At 39.5% G+C, this 16,138-nt stretch overlaps 3 protein-coding genes across 3 annotated transcripts in view; 2 read left to right on the forward strand and 1 right to left on the reverse strand.

The window, feature by feature from the left end:
• Positions 1–2,505, forward strand: part of itga10 (integrin, alpha 10) — a 28,828-nt gene extending 26,323 nt beyond the window's left edge. Inside the window, exons 23-30 of the mRNA XM_058648744.1 lie at positions 120–209; positions 293–377; positions 498–611; positions 686–793; positions 877–990; positions 1,069–1,164; positions 1,246–1,359; positions 2,100–2,505. Coding sequence (XP_058504727.1) covers positions 120–209; positions 293–377; positions 498–611; positions 686–793; positions 877–990; positions 1,069–1,164; positions 1,246–1,359; positions 2,100–2,150 — 772 coding nt within the window. The 3' untranslated portion in view covers positions 2,151–2,505. The remainder of the gene's footprint in view (positions 1–119; positions 210–292; positions 378–497; positions 612–685; positions 794–876; positions 991–1,068; positions 1,165–1,245; positions 1,360–2,099) is intronic.
• Positions 2,506–2,558: 53 nt separating this feature from the next.
• polr3c (polymerase (RNA) III (DNA directed) polypeptide C) lies at positions 2,559–8,618 on the reverse strand. Its single transcript, XM_058648745.1, has 13 exons — positions 8,472–8,618; positions 7,193–7,339; positions 6,614–6,878; positions 5,699–6,000; positions 5,499–5,603; positions 5,095–5,268; positions 4,962–5,013; positions 4,801–4,861; positions 4,558–4,708; positions 3,293–3,394; positions 3,162–3,211; positions 2,872–3,021; positions 2,559–2,782 (listed from the first exon to the last, which is right to left on the reverse strand). Exons 2-13 carry the CDS (start codon positions 7,337–7,339, stop codon positions 2,698–2,700), a joined length of 1,644 nt encoding a protein of 547 aa, XP_058504728.1. The 5' UTR covers positions 8,472–8,618; the 3' UTR covers positions 2,559–2,697.
• On the forward strand, positions 8,607–16,103 carry rnf115a (ring finger protein 115a). The gene is made up of 9 exons (XM_058648748.1): positions 8,607–8,763; positions 11,144–11,202; positions 11,716–11,770; positions 12,034–12,317; positions 12,476–12,544; positions 12,633–12,705; positions 12,795–12,888; positions 13,846–13,961; positions 14,911–16,103. The coding sequence occupies exons 1-9, from the start codon at positions 8,608–8,610 to the stop codon at positions 15,031–15,033; spliced, it is 1,029 nt and encodes a 342-aa protein (XP_058504731.1). The 5' UTR covers position 8,607; the 3' UTR covers positions 15,034–16,103.
• Positions 16,104–16,138: the final 35 nt, after the last annotated feature.

Here is a 16,138-nt window from a genome sequence, read left to right on the forward strand (position 1 = left end):
ACTGAGTCAAGCAGCAATGTTTAAATGTCCTCATATTTTTTTTAGATAGATCGTATATATCATACTAGTCGTATATACAGTATGTTATGTATAATATGTAATATTTGTTTCTTTTACAGCGACAGTGTGGAAAGAGAGGACACCTTAGGGGACAACAGTGTCCAGCTGCAGAGTTTTGTTCAGTATGAACCAGACCTGTTTGTTAACAGGTATGTGTGCATGGCATAAACACATTTTAACTTTTCTTTTCGTGTGTCAGTGCTTTTATTCTTTGCTGTTATTTTCTTTACAGTGACTCTAATTTGAACCGGTATGAGGTTCACCCCACTCGTTCAGTGTCTGAGGCAATTGGACCAGAGTTCTATACACACCTCAGGGTATGTCTCATGTGCTCATTTATTTAAAAACGTTGATTCAACCAGTGGCTTCAGGTGTTGTGAGACTGTTAAAAACCAGAGGAACCAAAAAAACAGAGCCTTGTTTGTTTCTGTTTGTAGCTGCAGAACCTCGGCTGTTACTCTGTGAGTAATTTGGAGCTGAGGCTGCTTTTGCCTTCTGTGGCTGCAGGAGACAGAGTGTTCATGACTGTCACGGAAGTTTTCTCATACAACGTGAGTAGCCCTTCTTTCAGACAGTTTCTATTTCTCCTTTAGATGGAATCTGACTCATTTAATTTGCTCTGCAGGCCACAGGAGTGAACTGCAGTGTGGTGAGTGATGTGACGCAGCTCAAGGTCAGACAGAGGGACGTCCGTCCTCTTCATCCTGAGGACATGATGCAGAATGACATACTGGTGAGGACCTAGGCAACACAGCAGCTACTGAGCAGTGTGTAGCATCAGCGCATGTTTAAATGTGTGTGTATCTTTTTGTGTAGAATTGCAGCAGGTCATGGTGCACAGAGGTCGTGTGTGAAGTGCAGAAACTTCTCAAAGGTCAGGCTGCTGTCGTCCGCGTCAGCCGCAGAGTGCACGATGACTTCTTCAGAAAAGTATGATGAACTCAGACACATGCTCATTTCAGTCCAACTCATTCAAACACTGGTCATCACCACTGTGTCTCTCTGCAGGCCAAATACAAGTCAGTGAGGATAACGGGGGCCTATCGCCTCACAGCACAGGAGACTAATCTCATCACTCTGGACACAGAAACTCTCTGGAGGGAGGTAAGAAGACGACAGCCAAGAAAACAACCCCCAGAACATTTCCTTTTCTGTTATTTCTCATTCCATCTGTTTTTATTTCAGACTGTACTGGAAGTGCTAAAGGGCCGAGCCATTCCCATCTCACTCTGGATTCTGATTGGCAGCATCATCGGAGGTTTGCTGCTACTGGCCCTGATCATTTTCGTACTATGGAAGGTAATTTCATGTTACTGTTCACTTTCAAATTTTAGTTACAACAGTACAGATAGTAACCAATTACACTGTTGAATTTTAAACATACATTATAAAGCAAGGACTTACTGATATACAGCACTTCATAAATACTAAGATTGCTTTTTCTAAAGAGCGAGATGAGAAAAATGAAGAAAAATGGTGTGCTCAGATATTCCAATGAACTGTTGTTATATACTGTTTTCAAATATATATACATATATAAACATTATTTGGATAAAAATCATAAAGATTTGTATTTTCATAATATGAAAGTGTCCATTGACAGACACTGTGTATGAGAAGAAAGAACCTAGACGAGCCTTTATATTTGTGATATTATCATTTCATATACAATAATGAATTAAAATACATATACTGATGAACAAACATTATTTAGGTTTACTGGATAACATGCACTAGCAAGACTAAAGCGGCACTCGTTCAGTTGTATGCATAACTTAAATCAGTATCAAGTAACAGTGCCAAAGAACTATTGTAAAAGGATTTTGACAGTACTTAAGCCTGTTGGTTTCCTGTACACTGTACTTAGTAACATACTTAATGTATGTAAGTCCCCCTAAACACATTTCCTCTCAGTATTTCTTCCCTTGAGCCCTCTCTGTTTGGTTCCCGGCAAGTATTTGTCGCAGTGATTTAAAATTTAAATTACATGACGCAAAAATACCAGAATGCACATTGATCTTTATCTCACCTCTCATCAGTTGGGATTCTTCACGCGCAAACAAAGAGAAGAGGAAAACCATGAGGACTGAGTCCAACTTAAGCTGCCATGACAACAGTCATGTGTCATAACAACTAGTCAGCGATGAGCCGTGTCCACAAATAACAGATCCTGGGACTGGACTCATGACTCAGATGCAACTGGGACACTTCAGGACCAAAGAGAGCATCACAAGGGTCAAACTAAAATGCACTACCCGCTGTTTCCAGGGTCGGGAGCACTTGTGTAAATAATCTTATTTTATTTTAAGTGACGCCAATGTGTATTCAATACTTTTATTTAATATTCAGAAACTTCATGGTTTTACATTGCAAGCAATCACTTGTTGTTCTATGTTTGTCCTCCTGTTTTGTGTTCTTTAATGAAATTAAAAGTGTTGGAAAGAATTTTGGTTCCAAGTTCATTCATTTGCTGATGCAACAAAAAGTATAAAACCCCATATATTTATGATTTTATTCTACTCCAAAAATTCCAGCATTAAACTATAAAACAATTGTACTTGAAACCATTTATATACAAATAGTGAGGGCAAATGTTCATGTTTGCTATGGGTGAGTTTCAACGCTCAAACATGTGACTCAGCTGTTGGATGTGGCAGTGGAGATGACGTAAGACTCCAGAAGGAAGATGGTTTCATCTACTTGGTTTTCCGCTGAATCTAACCTGGAAGGAAAAAAAGGGGAAATGAGAATAGTGACAATCAGCACATCAGAGAGATGACGAACATCTGCATTATATTGAATTGTCCCTACTTGTTGATATGAACTCTTAAGGCCTCCAGCTGTTGCTTTTCAGTATTGGTTATCATTTCCTCAACCTCTGTCAGCTGTTCCGGCTCCGCCCCGCCGGCCTGCAGTGATGCCAGGATGGCCTCAATTCGCTGGGATTTCTCCAGTAGACGCCTGTCAGTCAAATATAGAAGTGACGCAATTAAGACTATTGGTCTGTATCACCGTGTATGAGCTGTCCAACTTTTAAAGCTGATCCTCTGGTTTGCACATGCACTAAATAAACAGGAAACATGAGGATATGAGACACTCACTTGCTCTCTTTGGTCTCAAACAGGCGTCTCTCTATGAGGTTTGCCACCGTCTGCACGGACAAATGTACAAATAAATTAAACAGCAAGCAGCATGCACACAACAGATTCACTTACATTTATTACTATTTTACCTTGTAGCAGTTCTGCAGCAGCATCCTAGCAGTTGGCAGTTGATTGACGGTGTAAAGATAAAAGGTACGAGAGGGTGCGTAGTCAGGGGTTTTGGGGACTTCCTGTGCAATAAAAATAAATACAAATATTCATCAAGAATGTGTAGTGGCCAGATGGTCATTCTTTTTTATTAAAATTTCCCTACGACATTGTTCAAAACACAACCAGTAATAAAAGATTATGCTACAACATTGTAAAAAAAAAAAAGTCTCATCCACTTAGTGCGTCTTAAAAAAGTGCGCCAAATAATTACCAAAGTAGGTTTTTGGATCAGATGTTTTTTGAGAATAAGCTTGAGGAGCTTTGAAACTAATAACAGACAGTTCAGGCTGTGTTCAAGTGCCTGAGAGACTGAAGGTGGGGGGATGTCATCTCTAAAATCTTTAGTACACTTTGGAAACAAACCAAAAACCATCCTTTCTTCCTTCCTCATATCAAACTGCTGAGTCATGGGTCTGAATTGGGTAACAGCCAAAAGGCAACCCACCGTGCTGTCACCTACGGGTTTGGGAACTGCTGTTTTGAAGGCTTGACTTCAGTGTTCTGGCCAGTACCAGTGTGGGCCTGTGCGAGAGGACATACACTGCATGTTCACCTCTACCTGCAACACTAGCATCATGTCATCCATGTCCAGATAAATGCCGTCCATTCTACTCTATTTGTGCATTTCTGACTATAATTATTAGCACTAACACTAAATATTATTTTGCAATAGGTAAACCAGTCATTTCCAAGAGAACTTAATTTTATGCAAAATATTTAATAAATCTTAAATCTAGGAGATAATCAAGTGTGCCCCTTGTTGTGTGTTGGTCCTTTCATGTGCTGAGTCAGGCCAACACAGTTCATCAGACCTTCTGTCTGCAGGGTTGTCAACATGGATTTTAAAAATCTCAATAACAACGCTGTCAAGGTCAACACAGATCACAGAAAGCAATTCAGCAGAGTGGGCAAAAAAGGCATCACAGTATTCGGGCGTTCTGTAGATGTTTAGAGGGATAACTCGAACAATCGTTAACTGAGGAGCTACGAATTCAAAAGAGAGATATTTTCAAGCACTAGAGGTCATTTTTTCACACACTTGCATATAAATGGACCTGTTCTTGTAATCAATGCAGTCGCCCCCTGGTGGTCGTTAAATCAAATATAATGTAGGTTTCAGACTACATCTTTTTTCACTCTGGTAAGAGCTCAGTAAGAGCAATCAAACGTGAAGCACATATACCTGCAGTTGGACCAGGTTCTGTGAAAGCAGCGTGTAGAGCATGTCTTTGGCTTCCTTAGCTGGAACCATGGCAAAATCCTCTACTTGCTTCTGCTCCAAATGACGCTTCCTTAGCAATAGGCGGAAAATACGTGCTGACCGGGAGCCAAACCTGTTGACAGTTAAGACAATTAATACGTTTTCAATGACATAAATAAACACACCAACAAAATTCAACGCACACACCCGCTGACTCACACTTACCTCTCCTGAACCACAGACTCGATTGTGGCTCGTGCCAGATTGGCCAGTGCTTTGTGAAGATCTGAGTGATGAGTTAAAAAAAAAACCTCCACATCTTTGTGTGTCATGAATTAAATGGTACAAACCAGTGTGACGTCTCTAGCTTTTAATAAAAAGGATACTAACAACATACATCCCTCCTCCACTTTCACCAGCCTTCCCCACAAACTCCATCTGGAAAAATGAAAAGAAGAAATAAAACAACAATAGCTGTGGAAGTGTTGAAAATGTTTTGTGCGGATGCAGAGGTCATACCGGGTCATCCACCAGCAGAGTGAGGTACTGGTCTAAGATGGGTCTAGAAATGTTGTAGCTGCCTGGGAGCGACCGGAAGATCTCGTTGGCTGAGAGAGGTTTTGTGCAGGTGGCTGTGGGCGAGGTAGTCACCTCACTCATCCTCAACATAGTCCTCACAATCTCACTGCTAGTCTAAAAAAATAAAGACGCTTTAACATCGTTATCAAAACCATAATTCCATTGTGAACAGAAAAAGATAAAGCCTGTTGTTTCTGTATAACTGCATTGAATATATAAAAATTAAACTGATGTTATAGCATGTATTCAAACTTTCCAGAATAAAAACCTCATCAGTTTAATTCATGGTTTTATGACAAATAACCAGGTCAAACTTCTAAAGGCACAAAATTCAGCCTCCAAACCTGGTCCAGTTTGTTGGCCACTGCAGTGACGATGGCCTGATCTCTGAAGTGAAGATGGAACCTCTCAAAATTCACCTGCCAGTAAATCCCCTCGTCACCATGTGTCTGAACAAAAGAGGACCAGACAACATGTGAACGGGAGAAAACACATTATAAAAGTGGTAGAGGAAGTAAAACAATGAGATTGAGTAAACACTCACCTGTGAGTCTAATTTGGGTTTCTTTGCATTCCTTTGGTCCTCTCCATCCTCAGTGGAGAGCTGGCGCTTGCCTCGCCCTGTGAGTGTCACATGTGGTATCTTGTAGCAGTCAGGAAAGCTCTCTGGTTTGGGCACGGGGGTGCTAGCAGGAGTAGCAGGTGTTGCTGGAGTAGCTGGTGTAGCTGGAGTACTACTGTCTTTTGTTCCTGCTCTAGGTGGTGGAGGGCATCGCTGAAGAAAATGAGTCTCCACCAGTTTGGAGAAGGCATTAGACACTTCACCGTAATCCATGCTGTGTCCCTCTACAACACCAGGAAATTATACAAATCTCAAAAAATGACTTTGCATCATAATTACTTTATCAAACATAATTAAGTTGTACAAAAAAGCACAGTTTTTAAACATTTCTTGTCGTCCTTCATGTTATTATTCTGGCTTTGTTCACTGTGAACTGAAACAAGGCATGTTTTATATCCTTCAAGTGAAAACAGGCTCTGCCATGCATTATTGTCAGACCTGACTGAGGGTGTCAACGACACAGGAAGCGTTTATCCTGTCAAACTGCTGAATAAGCGATTTTTTTTTAAAGCAGTAGGGTTGAAACCTTTTGTTTTCTTCGTGTTTTCAGTATTACTCCAACCTCTTTGCAGCCAATTTGCTTTACTAGCGCACTGTTGTTACACACTACAATTTTTTTACTAATGTGAATCTTAGAGGTGACTTCAAAGACTTAGTAAAACAATACTTTCGGGAACATCAAAAGTACACTCTTTTGACCAAATGTGGATTTTCTGTTTTGAGTAACTACCATCATGGACAATAAACCGAAATCCAGGTTTCAAAACAGCAGAACATTTTGAATGACATCTATGTTTTTCTACAGTCAATATTTTAAAAAGACACTGAAATACTGACCCTCCATGTTTTGTGTGAGGCGGTCAGCGACTGTCTTAACCGTGCTGCTCAGGGTCATGTGACCTCTCTGCAGTAACTCCTCTATGATTAGCTCTCCAGTGTCTCCATACAGGGTTTTTGCGGCGTAGATGTAACGTGGGTAACGTAGAATTCTCAGAATCCAATTAGAGCATGTCTGATACTCTGTGGGACTCCCGGGTCCTTTACGGCCTGAGCTGAACAAGCAGGTGCCATGCTGCACAAGCACACACAGAGACTTCTTTACCTGCATTGAGGCAGAAGAGGGAGACACACAAAACCAGATCACTAATCACATTCAGGCTGAAAATGCATTTCTATCCTTGACATAGCATTTTGGCAGCAGTCATATAGTGCTAAAACAATCTAACATTTATCTAACACGTTTCTGGAACACCAATTGATCAATGACTTGAGTTATCATGCAACTACAATGTAGAATGGGTCAACTGTCAACAGTGTACATAATTATATTACTAATTATATGATGTATTATGATATTCATATGGCGTGAAGCAGAGATAGTAAAAACCTAGAGATAGCTAAGAAGTGAAATAGTACCAGGTCCAGTGAGGTGTCAGTCTCATGAATGATGGTTCTTAAATTCTGTGCTCCATTTTTAAGCAGGTGTGTTCCCACTTTCTCCACAACCTCTCCAAAGTGCTCCTGCAGCAGCAGACCACACAGACGCACCTCCTGGGCTGTCATCTGCATGGACACAAACACACACACACAAGTGATTTAAGAGCTTACATTTAGACTCAGTGCAAGCAAGTTTTCAGGCCTATTTTTAATGTACACTTTGAGACAGCTGGAACCTGTACCTCCCAGTACAATTGCAAGTGTGTTATGGCTTATTCATTTCAAGTTAAACCTTATTCCCTCGCTTTACCTAGTTGTATAAGTGAGATGTCCCAAAAACACATTGTGTAATGCAATTCCCAGAGTCTCGATCAGGATTTGTGTGAGTGTTTTTCATTTTTTTTCTATTCAAAATAATATTTGGCATTTGGAAATGGCAGCAAAAGTAGCCAGATATGATATATTACGCAGAGTTTGCTTACCATTATTTAAATTGCGAAATTAGTCAAAATTGTTGTCAATGTCAAAAAGGTGGCTCAACATAAAAGAGTTTGGGAAACACCTGCCGATTGAAATATTCCAATCACACCCTGCAGCTACCATTGCAATCGACCATGGGAAACCCACAAAGCAAGCAAGCAAATACATAAATAAATAATGAAATTCAATGTGTAAACAGGAACTGTAAAAACAGGACTAATCATTATAACACACAGGTAAAGTAATGCCCAACATGGTGTTTGAAAACCCAAAATTCACAGCAAGTTCTTTTATGCTTTAGTAACTTATATAAATAACTTTAGGTCACATTTCAACTCACTCCTGCTTCCAATGGGATAAAAGAACTTGCTGTGAATTTTGGGTTTTCAAACACCATGTTGGGCATTACTTTACCTGTGTGTTATAATGATTAGTCCTGTTTTAATGGAAATGCCCAATTATAGGGTAATTTGCAAATATAAGAAAAGGAATAACTAGCATTTCTCAGTCAAACTCTTCTCATCACTTGTTTCTACATTAGTGCCTTTAATATTTATTTTATTCTTGTATTAAATTATACCAAACTTGTCTTGCCAGTGCAGAAATGTAAATAGCAGGTACATAGCTTGCCATACCGAATCATCAACGCAGCTAGTTTAATACAATAATAAACAGCCAGTTAGGTCAGTTTTATGGTCGCCTTTCTACAAATAAACAACAAAGCATCACACTGGAGAATTACTGATACCGCTGAACACAATGTAAATGTTTCACAAACCTTTCTCGACAGAGGTTTTTAAGCTTCCACTGAACACATGCGACTTCTTTTTGTCAACACACACACAGCACAGCACTTCCGCTCTCCGGCTCCTCTCGCTCCGCTCGCTCGGGTTTCCCCGGTACAGGCGCGGTGCATGCCGGACTGGAGGCGGACAGCTGTCGTCGGTTTGTGGAGGACCGACGTCAGAGTGTTAGTGCTGCTCTGGGGGAAGATGGCGGAGGCTGCGGCTGTTTCACCGCATCGATTTTTCTGTCACTGTTGTAAAGGAGAAGTAAATCCCAAACTCCCGGTAAGGCAGACGCATTTCTCTTCTTTACTGTGACACTGTCTTGTTTCATTCGTGCCGCTGACAAGTCAACATTTGTCCGAAATAGCGTTTGTTTCGCTTGGTTGCTACAGCTAAATCCTAGCTAGCCTGTTAGCATCTAGCAGCGTTTGTTATCGTTTACTCACTAAATAAACTCCTTACACAGATGAATGTCTCTATGTCAAAAACGTAAGTCATTCACACCAAATTAAGGCATGTTTCAGATTACACGTGTATGTCCATTTAGTCAAAACACTGGACATTTAACAGCAACTCGAGGTTGATGTTAATTTACACAGAACAACACAGCCAGCTCAGAGAAAGAAGATCTGTTGTACTTTGTCTTTTATTCTTCTATATCTCTGCATTATTAGCTGATTGACACCAGGATGTTTTCGTTTTCAGTTTGTCTCAGGAAAAATGCATTGTTGGAAAGTAGAGTTGGGGAATTTTTGGGAATAATTTTTGTTTAGTTTCAGTTTTAAAGTCAAAAGTGAGAGCAAACGTGATGTCTGGTAATTGACATGACCGGTCTGTACCCAGATTTTTAATAACTTTGGAAGCTCAGATTTTACTTTCAACAGCTAGAACAGTAGAAGACAGGTGTTTAATAAAACTGTCATCATCTCCGTGTGTGATAAGTTGATTAATCTTTTAATTATGGGCTGTTAATCTGCTACAATTTTGACTATTTGTTTACAAAATTTCTACTTTAGGCTTTTCACATGTGAAGATTTATTGATTTTCAATTCCATCATCATTTATCAGAGCTGCTACAATTAATCAATGAATGTATTCTTAGTCGCTAATTAGTCGCTAATCACTCAAAGTGATTAATTAAGACACTTGGGGGCATTGTCGTTTTGAGGTTCACTTAATATTAATTGCTAATATCTTGTCATTTTACTGAAGTTAATATTTACCAGTCAATCAATGGCAAAAAAATAATTATTCAACATTTAAGTATACAAGACAACTCACAACAACTCCTTCAATTTGAAGCCCTATCATTAGTGTTCCAGCAGATTCTGGCAATATGTATAGGTAATTGTTTCATTGATAAGCCAAATTCACTAGATATAATCTAAAATAAAAGGTGGTGACTGTATTACAACTATGTAACACAAATCAATCATAAACTCAATACAGAAAATTCTGTGTGGGTTTTTTTTGTTTAATTTCTTATTATACATTACAGTATTTACAATATATTGTCTTGTGTGTCCAACTTTATATCAAGATATTGGGACATAGCCTGTAAATATCAAGCTATTATTTATAAGCCGTGTGTTTTCTACAGTTTCTTAAAGTGACAGAAAGAAAAAGTGAGACCATCAGTCCATTAGATTGTTTTGATTTTTTTATGGTACAGCTAAGGGAAATTCCTGCCTGCTCTGTCACTGACTCTTAACTGGCCTTCTTGTCTTAGGCTCATTCAGTCCTGTGGAATGAGCCTACTTACTGCAACACCAAGTTTAACACTTCACACAATTATATTACATGGATCATCTCTCAGTCCTGTATTAATTTATACAACATAAAGGATAACCTCAGTGTAGATGACACTCGCCTGCCATTTTTCACAACAATCCTTTTTTTGTGTGACTCTGGTTCTACATACATTACCTTTTCTAAACCAGTGTGTCAGAATGTGTTCAATCATAAAGTGTTTTAATAATAATGAACTGCTCTAAATAGAATATAACACACAATAACACACATAATATATCATTAGAAGCTAAAATGTTTGTGACCTACTTTTTTGTAATGTATGTTATAAAACAGATATTGGTCTCATCTCTGTTTATTAAGTGACACCAGGTTGAGAAACCTAAGCTCAAAATTAGTAGACAACATATGAAGCAGTGTTTTGATGTTTTTGTTTTTCTATCACAGTTGTATCTCAAACGCTGCTAGGTGTGGTTGGTAGACCAGCTCTTCCTCCTGGGTTACATTCATAAAAACAAGGGCAGCCATACACATTTATGTTGATAACCTTTTGAAGACACCTAGTCATAGTGAAAAAAATATGATTTGTTGCCGTATCCTCAGTGTTTCTGTATTTATTATTTGTACAGTGCACTTATAATAATGAGAGACTATGTCACCAAGCAGATATTTTATTAAGTAGAGCTTAAATTCTGAAATAAATGATTTGATCATCAGAAAAGTAATCTGCTGCCAAATTGATCATCACTTATTTGTTCCAGTCACTTTTTAAGAATAGTTCCTGATTATCCAGAGTGAAAATATGCTTTGAGACAACTAGTCAAACAAAATAAGAATTCAAAAGACACCGCCTTGCAAAAGAAAATGTACTATAGATTTTTTACATTTTTTGTGTCATGTGACTCTTTTCTAGGAGTACATCTGTCCACGATGTGATTCAGGGTTCATAGAAGAATTAACAGAAGACTCAAGGTAAGATCATTTTCTTGATATTTAGTCATGTCTATGTCTAGTTTAAAGTCTGGCTGCTGGACTGTTAGATGTTCTCCTGAGTTACAAATTTTGTGCCAGACTAAACTGGGCAGTAATTCAATAACAACATCTATAGTGATATAATGTTCCTAAAGTGTCAGTATAATAAAAATTCAATATATATTGGTATAATGTTTGTACACTGTGCAAACACACTTCAGGTCACAACACATAATTGCTGTTGAATGTGCTGCCTCAGATTTGTGAAGTATTTCTTTGTAAACAAGAATGTTTTTGTCCATAAAAAAATTGTAAAACTACAGCTAACTGGTATTTTCAACTTTTACTCGGGAGTAAAATGAATTATCTGGCATTATCTGGTATTTTAAAGTGAGAGTCATTGATAACAACTGATTTGAAATGTTTGTATTGTGATAAGGCTTTTGGCCATATCGCCCAGCCCTGTTGATGGTTCAGTGGATGTTTCTGATAGTGTGTCTTTTGTCCCCTCAGTCTTTTAGAGGGTGGATCAAATGGGCTAGATGACACAGCCACACAGTTTGCAGAGGTACGAGTTGATCTGAGGGTTTTTTGGAGAACGGGGTCGGGATGAGGGTAAAGAGAAAAAAAATTCAATATGTTTTCGTTAACGGAGTCTTTTTTTTCCCCTCCCCTACCCATTTCGCTCCTTTACTTTCCATTTCACCCCTGGTCTTTGCTTAACTTTTGCTTTCTATAATTTCCCGTCATGCTGTCTCCTTTCCTTTTACCCAAAACCCATCTTTCCTCAAACCTCTACCTGTTCCCTGTCCTATTTCAACATCCCCATAGCTATGGCACCTGCTGTTACTGGAGCGGCCATTTACAACAGAGAATGACACCCCTGACTCAGAACCTCGGCTCCCTGGAGGACGCCTGGGAAGTCTCAATGACCTGGGGAGTTTGGGGGGGGGACCAATCGGGGGGTCAGTCCCAGCAGGCTTAGGCGGACCTATGGGGGGTCTACTAGGAGCCGGGGATCACTGGGGACCGGGACGTCCCCCTCGCCTACACAGCCAGAGAAGATACCGGTCCAGAGGCAGCAGCAGGCCAGACCGCTCGCCCGCTGTGGAAGGGTGAGTAACTGTCTTCTTCAACATTTTCTTGGCTTCCCTATCTGCCTTGCATACTCCCACTTATAACGACAGTGCTATTTATGCTCCTACAATCCCGAGTGTTATTTTCGGTGATGACATTAACTCTTATCTATTCTCTCTTTTTCTCCACCTGCTAGGATTGTGCAACAGTTTCTCGCTGGGCTCTTTGCCAACTCTGGAGTCTCTGGCTCTCCTCCGCTGTCATGGTAAGGTGACTTTACAGTAGCATCTCAGTGTCACAGTCACAGTGTCGGTGCTGTTTCTTATCAACTGCGGTCATCTGTATCTTTTTAGGACGGGGATGCTGCACTCTAACCCAGGGGATTACGCCTGGGGACAAGGAGGGTTAGACGCTGTCATAACACAGGTAAACCAAATTGAATATAACATCTTATTTTTGTGATCTGTCACCTTTGAATTTGTATTCACTTTGCTTGTGTGTGTGTGTTTGTGAAGTTACTGGGTCAGCTGGAAAACACAGGACCTCCTCCAGCAGAGAAAGAGAAGATCTCTTCTCTCCCAACTGTCAATATATCTCAGGAACAAGCAGGTAAGAACACATTTCAATATTTCTTGTGGCTGTAATGAGAGAATTGGTTAAATTCTCTTAATAAACCTGTTAGCTTTTGTGTATTAAAATGAAACGACTAGTTATAAACAAGTGATTTAAATTAGATAGCATTACAGTAAGTAGGTATCTTAAAGCTGTTAGTGGTGTAAACTGTGTCGCATAGCAACAATGTCAAGACAAAAGTCACACAACCTCCTGAAATAAAGTCAAGTTTGGTATATATATTATAGGTTGACATGTACAAAGCTGTGTACTCGCTCATTAAATTTGGCTAGTCACATTTGTTAATATGTAAATAGATGATGCAAGCCTCACATACACTCTCTCTCAATCTCTGCTACTGCTCCCCTGTGCTTTAAGCCCCACCTCCACCCCAGCATCCACCTGCAGGCTCCAACTGGGGCGTTTAAGATGTTTGCTCATCACTCCCCGATTTATCAACGTAAACATATCTGTGTGGGGAGTGATTAAGCCTGGATGCCAAAACTGCAGCATTAGGATATGACCGGTCTCTTGTGTTTATATGCTGCTGCAAAGAGAAGACGAAAATGTTCATTAACCTTGAGAGAGATCAACCTGTTTGTTCTATAAATAACTTTCAGAGGATGTCCTTTTGGTCTTTCACCTCCTGTAGTTTATTTTTCCCAAGTCTACTTTGAATCATGACTTTGTCTTGTATGTCCTATTTTTCCATTGAGCTGTAACTGTGCTCTCAGTTTTGCAGGCTTGTTGATCGGTGACATATTAGGATTAAGGAAAGACAGTGAGGTTTTCTCCAATTCTTTTTATTCATCAGCTAGGCTAACCTCTGTATGCTTATTTTGTCTTCATCTCTGCTCAGAAATATTAAGCTGCAAAGAAAGATGATTACTTTTTGAAATGACATAGTTAATGATTAAACATTCAAACAATCATGTGCATTGTTTCCTCCTGTAGACTGCTGTATGGAGTGTCCAGTGTGCAAAGAGGACTTCACAGTGGGCGAGCCAGTCAGACAGTTACCCTGTAACCACTTCTTTCATTCAGACTGTATAGTGCCATGGCTGGAAATGGTGAGTCACAACTAAGAAGGAAAAACATGCAAGAAGATACTACATGTATGTGTTGATACATGCAGTGCTCATGGCAGGATTGACAGGACGCAAAGTTGGTTACCTGGTAATTCACATGGAACCATAAGTAAATATTTAAGGGGTGATACTGACTATGTTCTATATTTCCATTATTGTATGTTAAACTCCACCGTCCCCTGTCTGTGGCATTAAGGAGAAATGTAAATTCAATAATAATTTTTTTTTATATAACTGCACTGTAGATTTCAGCAAACTGGTTTCAGGTTTCTTTACTAGTGGAACTGTTTGGATCGTTACGGTACATATTTTTTTTTGCGTTTCTATTAGGAATAGTAGCAAAATCACTGGCCCCAACCATTCCATTTTATAGTACCCTTCCCTTGGGCTACCAGAAGAATGGTACGGTATGTACTGGTGGAGCTTGACACACGAAAGTAAGCTGATTGGGCAACAGAAAAGCATCATTCCGTGCGACCAGTGTATCTTTAACGCCCGCAATGTATTTTCTTTCAAAGCTTGACGTCTTGTTGAGACAAACAGCCACAAACAAACGGCTGGATGTCCTCTGTTGTCTGTTTTGTTGCGTTTGATGTTGTTTGTTGTCGGCACACCGGTACAACATCATCACGCTACGAATCTCGCTGATGCGGCCATCAGGCACCGTGCACACCCCACCTACCAAGTAAACGTACTGTTTTCTATCAAAATGCAAGCCTGAACGAGGTCTTTACCCTCGCTTACTTACAAAGCTTACTATTTGTTAACAAATGCTGACATTCACTGACGTATGTTTGGTTGACCAGACGCTAACAAATACAAGCAAGTCATCATAATAAAAAAAAAGACAAACATAAGGAGGCGACTTGTGTAGGCAAACTGTCTTCAGCTAATGTTGTTATTTACATTTTTCTTTTCTTTGGCCACGCAGCATGACACGTGTCCAGTGTGTAGGAAGAGTTTGAACGGTGAAGACAGCAGCAGCAGCCAGCCTCCATCAGAGTCCCCCTCCCTCTCCATGGACCCTCGCACACAGGACAGATGGTCCTTCTGAGACACCCACCTGTTCAGCCCTCAATTCTCCCTGCCTACATTCAACACCGCACCCAAGAAGACAAAAACACTTCACTGCTTCCCTCTTTTCATCTCTTTTGCAGTCATAATCATCTCAGTCTAATTTTTTTTGTATTTTTATTTTCTATTTCAATGACTTTCTCCTCGACCTTGTACAGATTTCCAAACAGACGTCTTAACAGTCGGTTGACATCTGCTAGGTGTCTCTTCTTTTTTTGCCTGATAACAATATCAAGCCCATGTCTTTACGGGCAAACTCATTTTCATTTTCTCCTAGAAGGCACTGCTACAATACACGATTATGGGGAAATGCTAGAATTAATCTCATAAACCATTCCCTCTTTTTATTTGCCTGATGATTCGCTGAAACCTGCAACTGAGCCATGTACGGCAAACAGGAATACATTAGAGTTTACATGCACTCTTGGCATCAACAGAGACTGGACCTAACAACATGGACACCTGCAATAACCGTTATAAGATAAAGATGTTGATTGAGCTGTTTATCTGGTGGTGTTTCATTGGATTGCATAGTGAGGTTGATGTTATTGTGTCCATCCTCTGTAATGCTATTTAAAACTCAAGAGTATTTATTCGGAATCACATTAAGTTGCTGCTGTGAAATGGCAACAAATGTGTAAGAATTGGCATTAAAGCTTAGGATTCCTGACACCATTTGAGATGTTTCTACATCAGGTTAAAAAAAAAAAAAAAAAAAGCTAGTAAGGGAATGACATTAAATATTTTTGGAGCCCAACCCATTAACTAATGCTTTAGTTATAATCCTCCCGGTGTATATATCACAGATGGATGGCATCACTTTCATTTTATTCCTTTTGTTTATGACCGTCTTTTGTTTCACATTTTTATCACTTTTTGATGTAAATAATTTTAGTCCAACTACTTACGGTTTGCAAAGGAAGAAAAAGAAAAAAAAACTAAAAACAATGAGAATGGAGACACAAATGTGAACTATCTGGTTAATGAAACTGTATATTATATATATGGGGAAAAAATGTCTATGAGGTATTAATAAATGACAGAAAACTGTTTTGGTTCTGACTTTATTTGCCTCATTTTATATC

The sequence above is a fragment of the Solea solea genome, chromosome 13, assembly GCF_958295425.1.
Source record: "Solea solea chromosome 13, fSolSol10.1, whole genome shotgun sequence".
Taxonomy (NCBI): domain Eukaryota; kingdom Metazoa; phylum Chordata; class Actinopteri; order Pleuronectiformes; family Soleidae; genus Solea; species Solea solea.

Coding starts and splice junctions, on each gene's coding strand:
- polr3c (XM_058648745.1), bottom strand. CDS start 7,339: ATGACAGCCCAGGAGGTGCGTCTGTGTGGTCTGCTGCTGCAGGAGCAC. Junction 5,604..5,698: donor AACCCAAATTAGACTCACAG/GTGAGTGTTTAC, acceptor TCTTTTGTTCAG/ACACATGGTGACGAGGGGAT. Junction 5,014..5,094: donor CTCTGCTGGTGGATGACCCG/GTATGACCTCTG, acceptor TCATTTTTCCAG/ATGGAGTTTGTGGGGAAGGC.
- rnf115a (XM_058648748.1), top strand. CDS start 8,608: ATGCCGGACTGGAGGCGGACAGCTGTCGTCGGTTTGTGGAGGACCGAC. Junction 12,545..12,632: donor GGCTCTCCTCCGCTGTCATG/GTAAGGTGACTT, acceptor GTATCTTTTTAG/GACGGGGATGCTGCACTCTA. Junction 13,962..14,910: donor TAGTGCCATGGCTGGAAATG/GTGAGTCACAAC, acceptor TTGGCCACGCAG/CATGACACGTGTCCAGTGTG.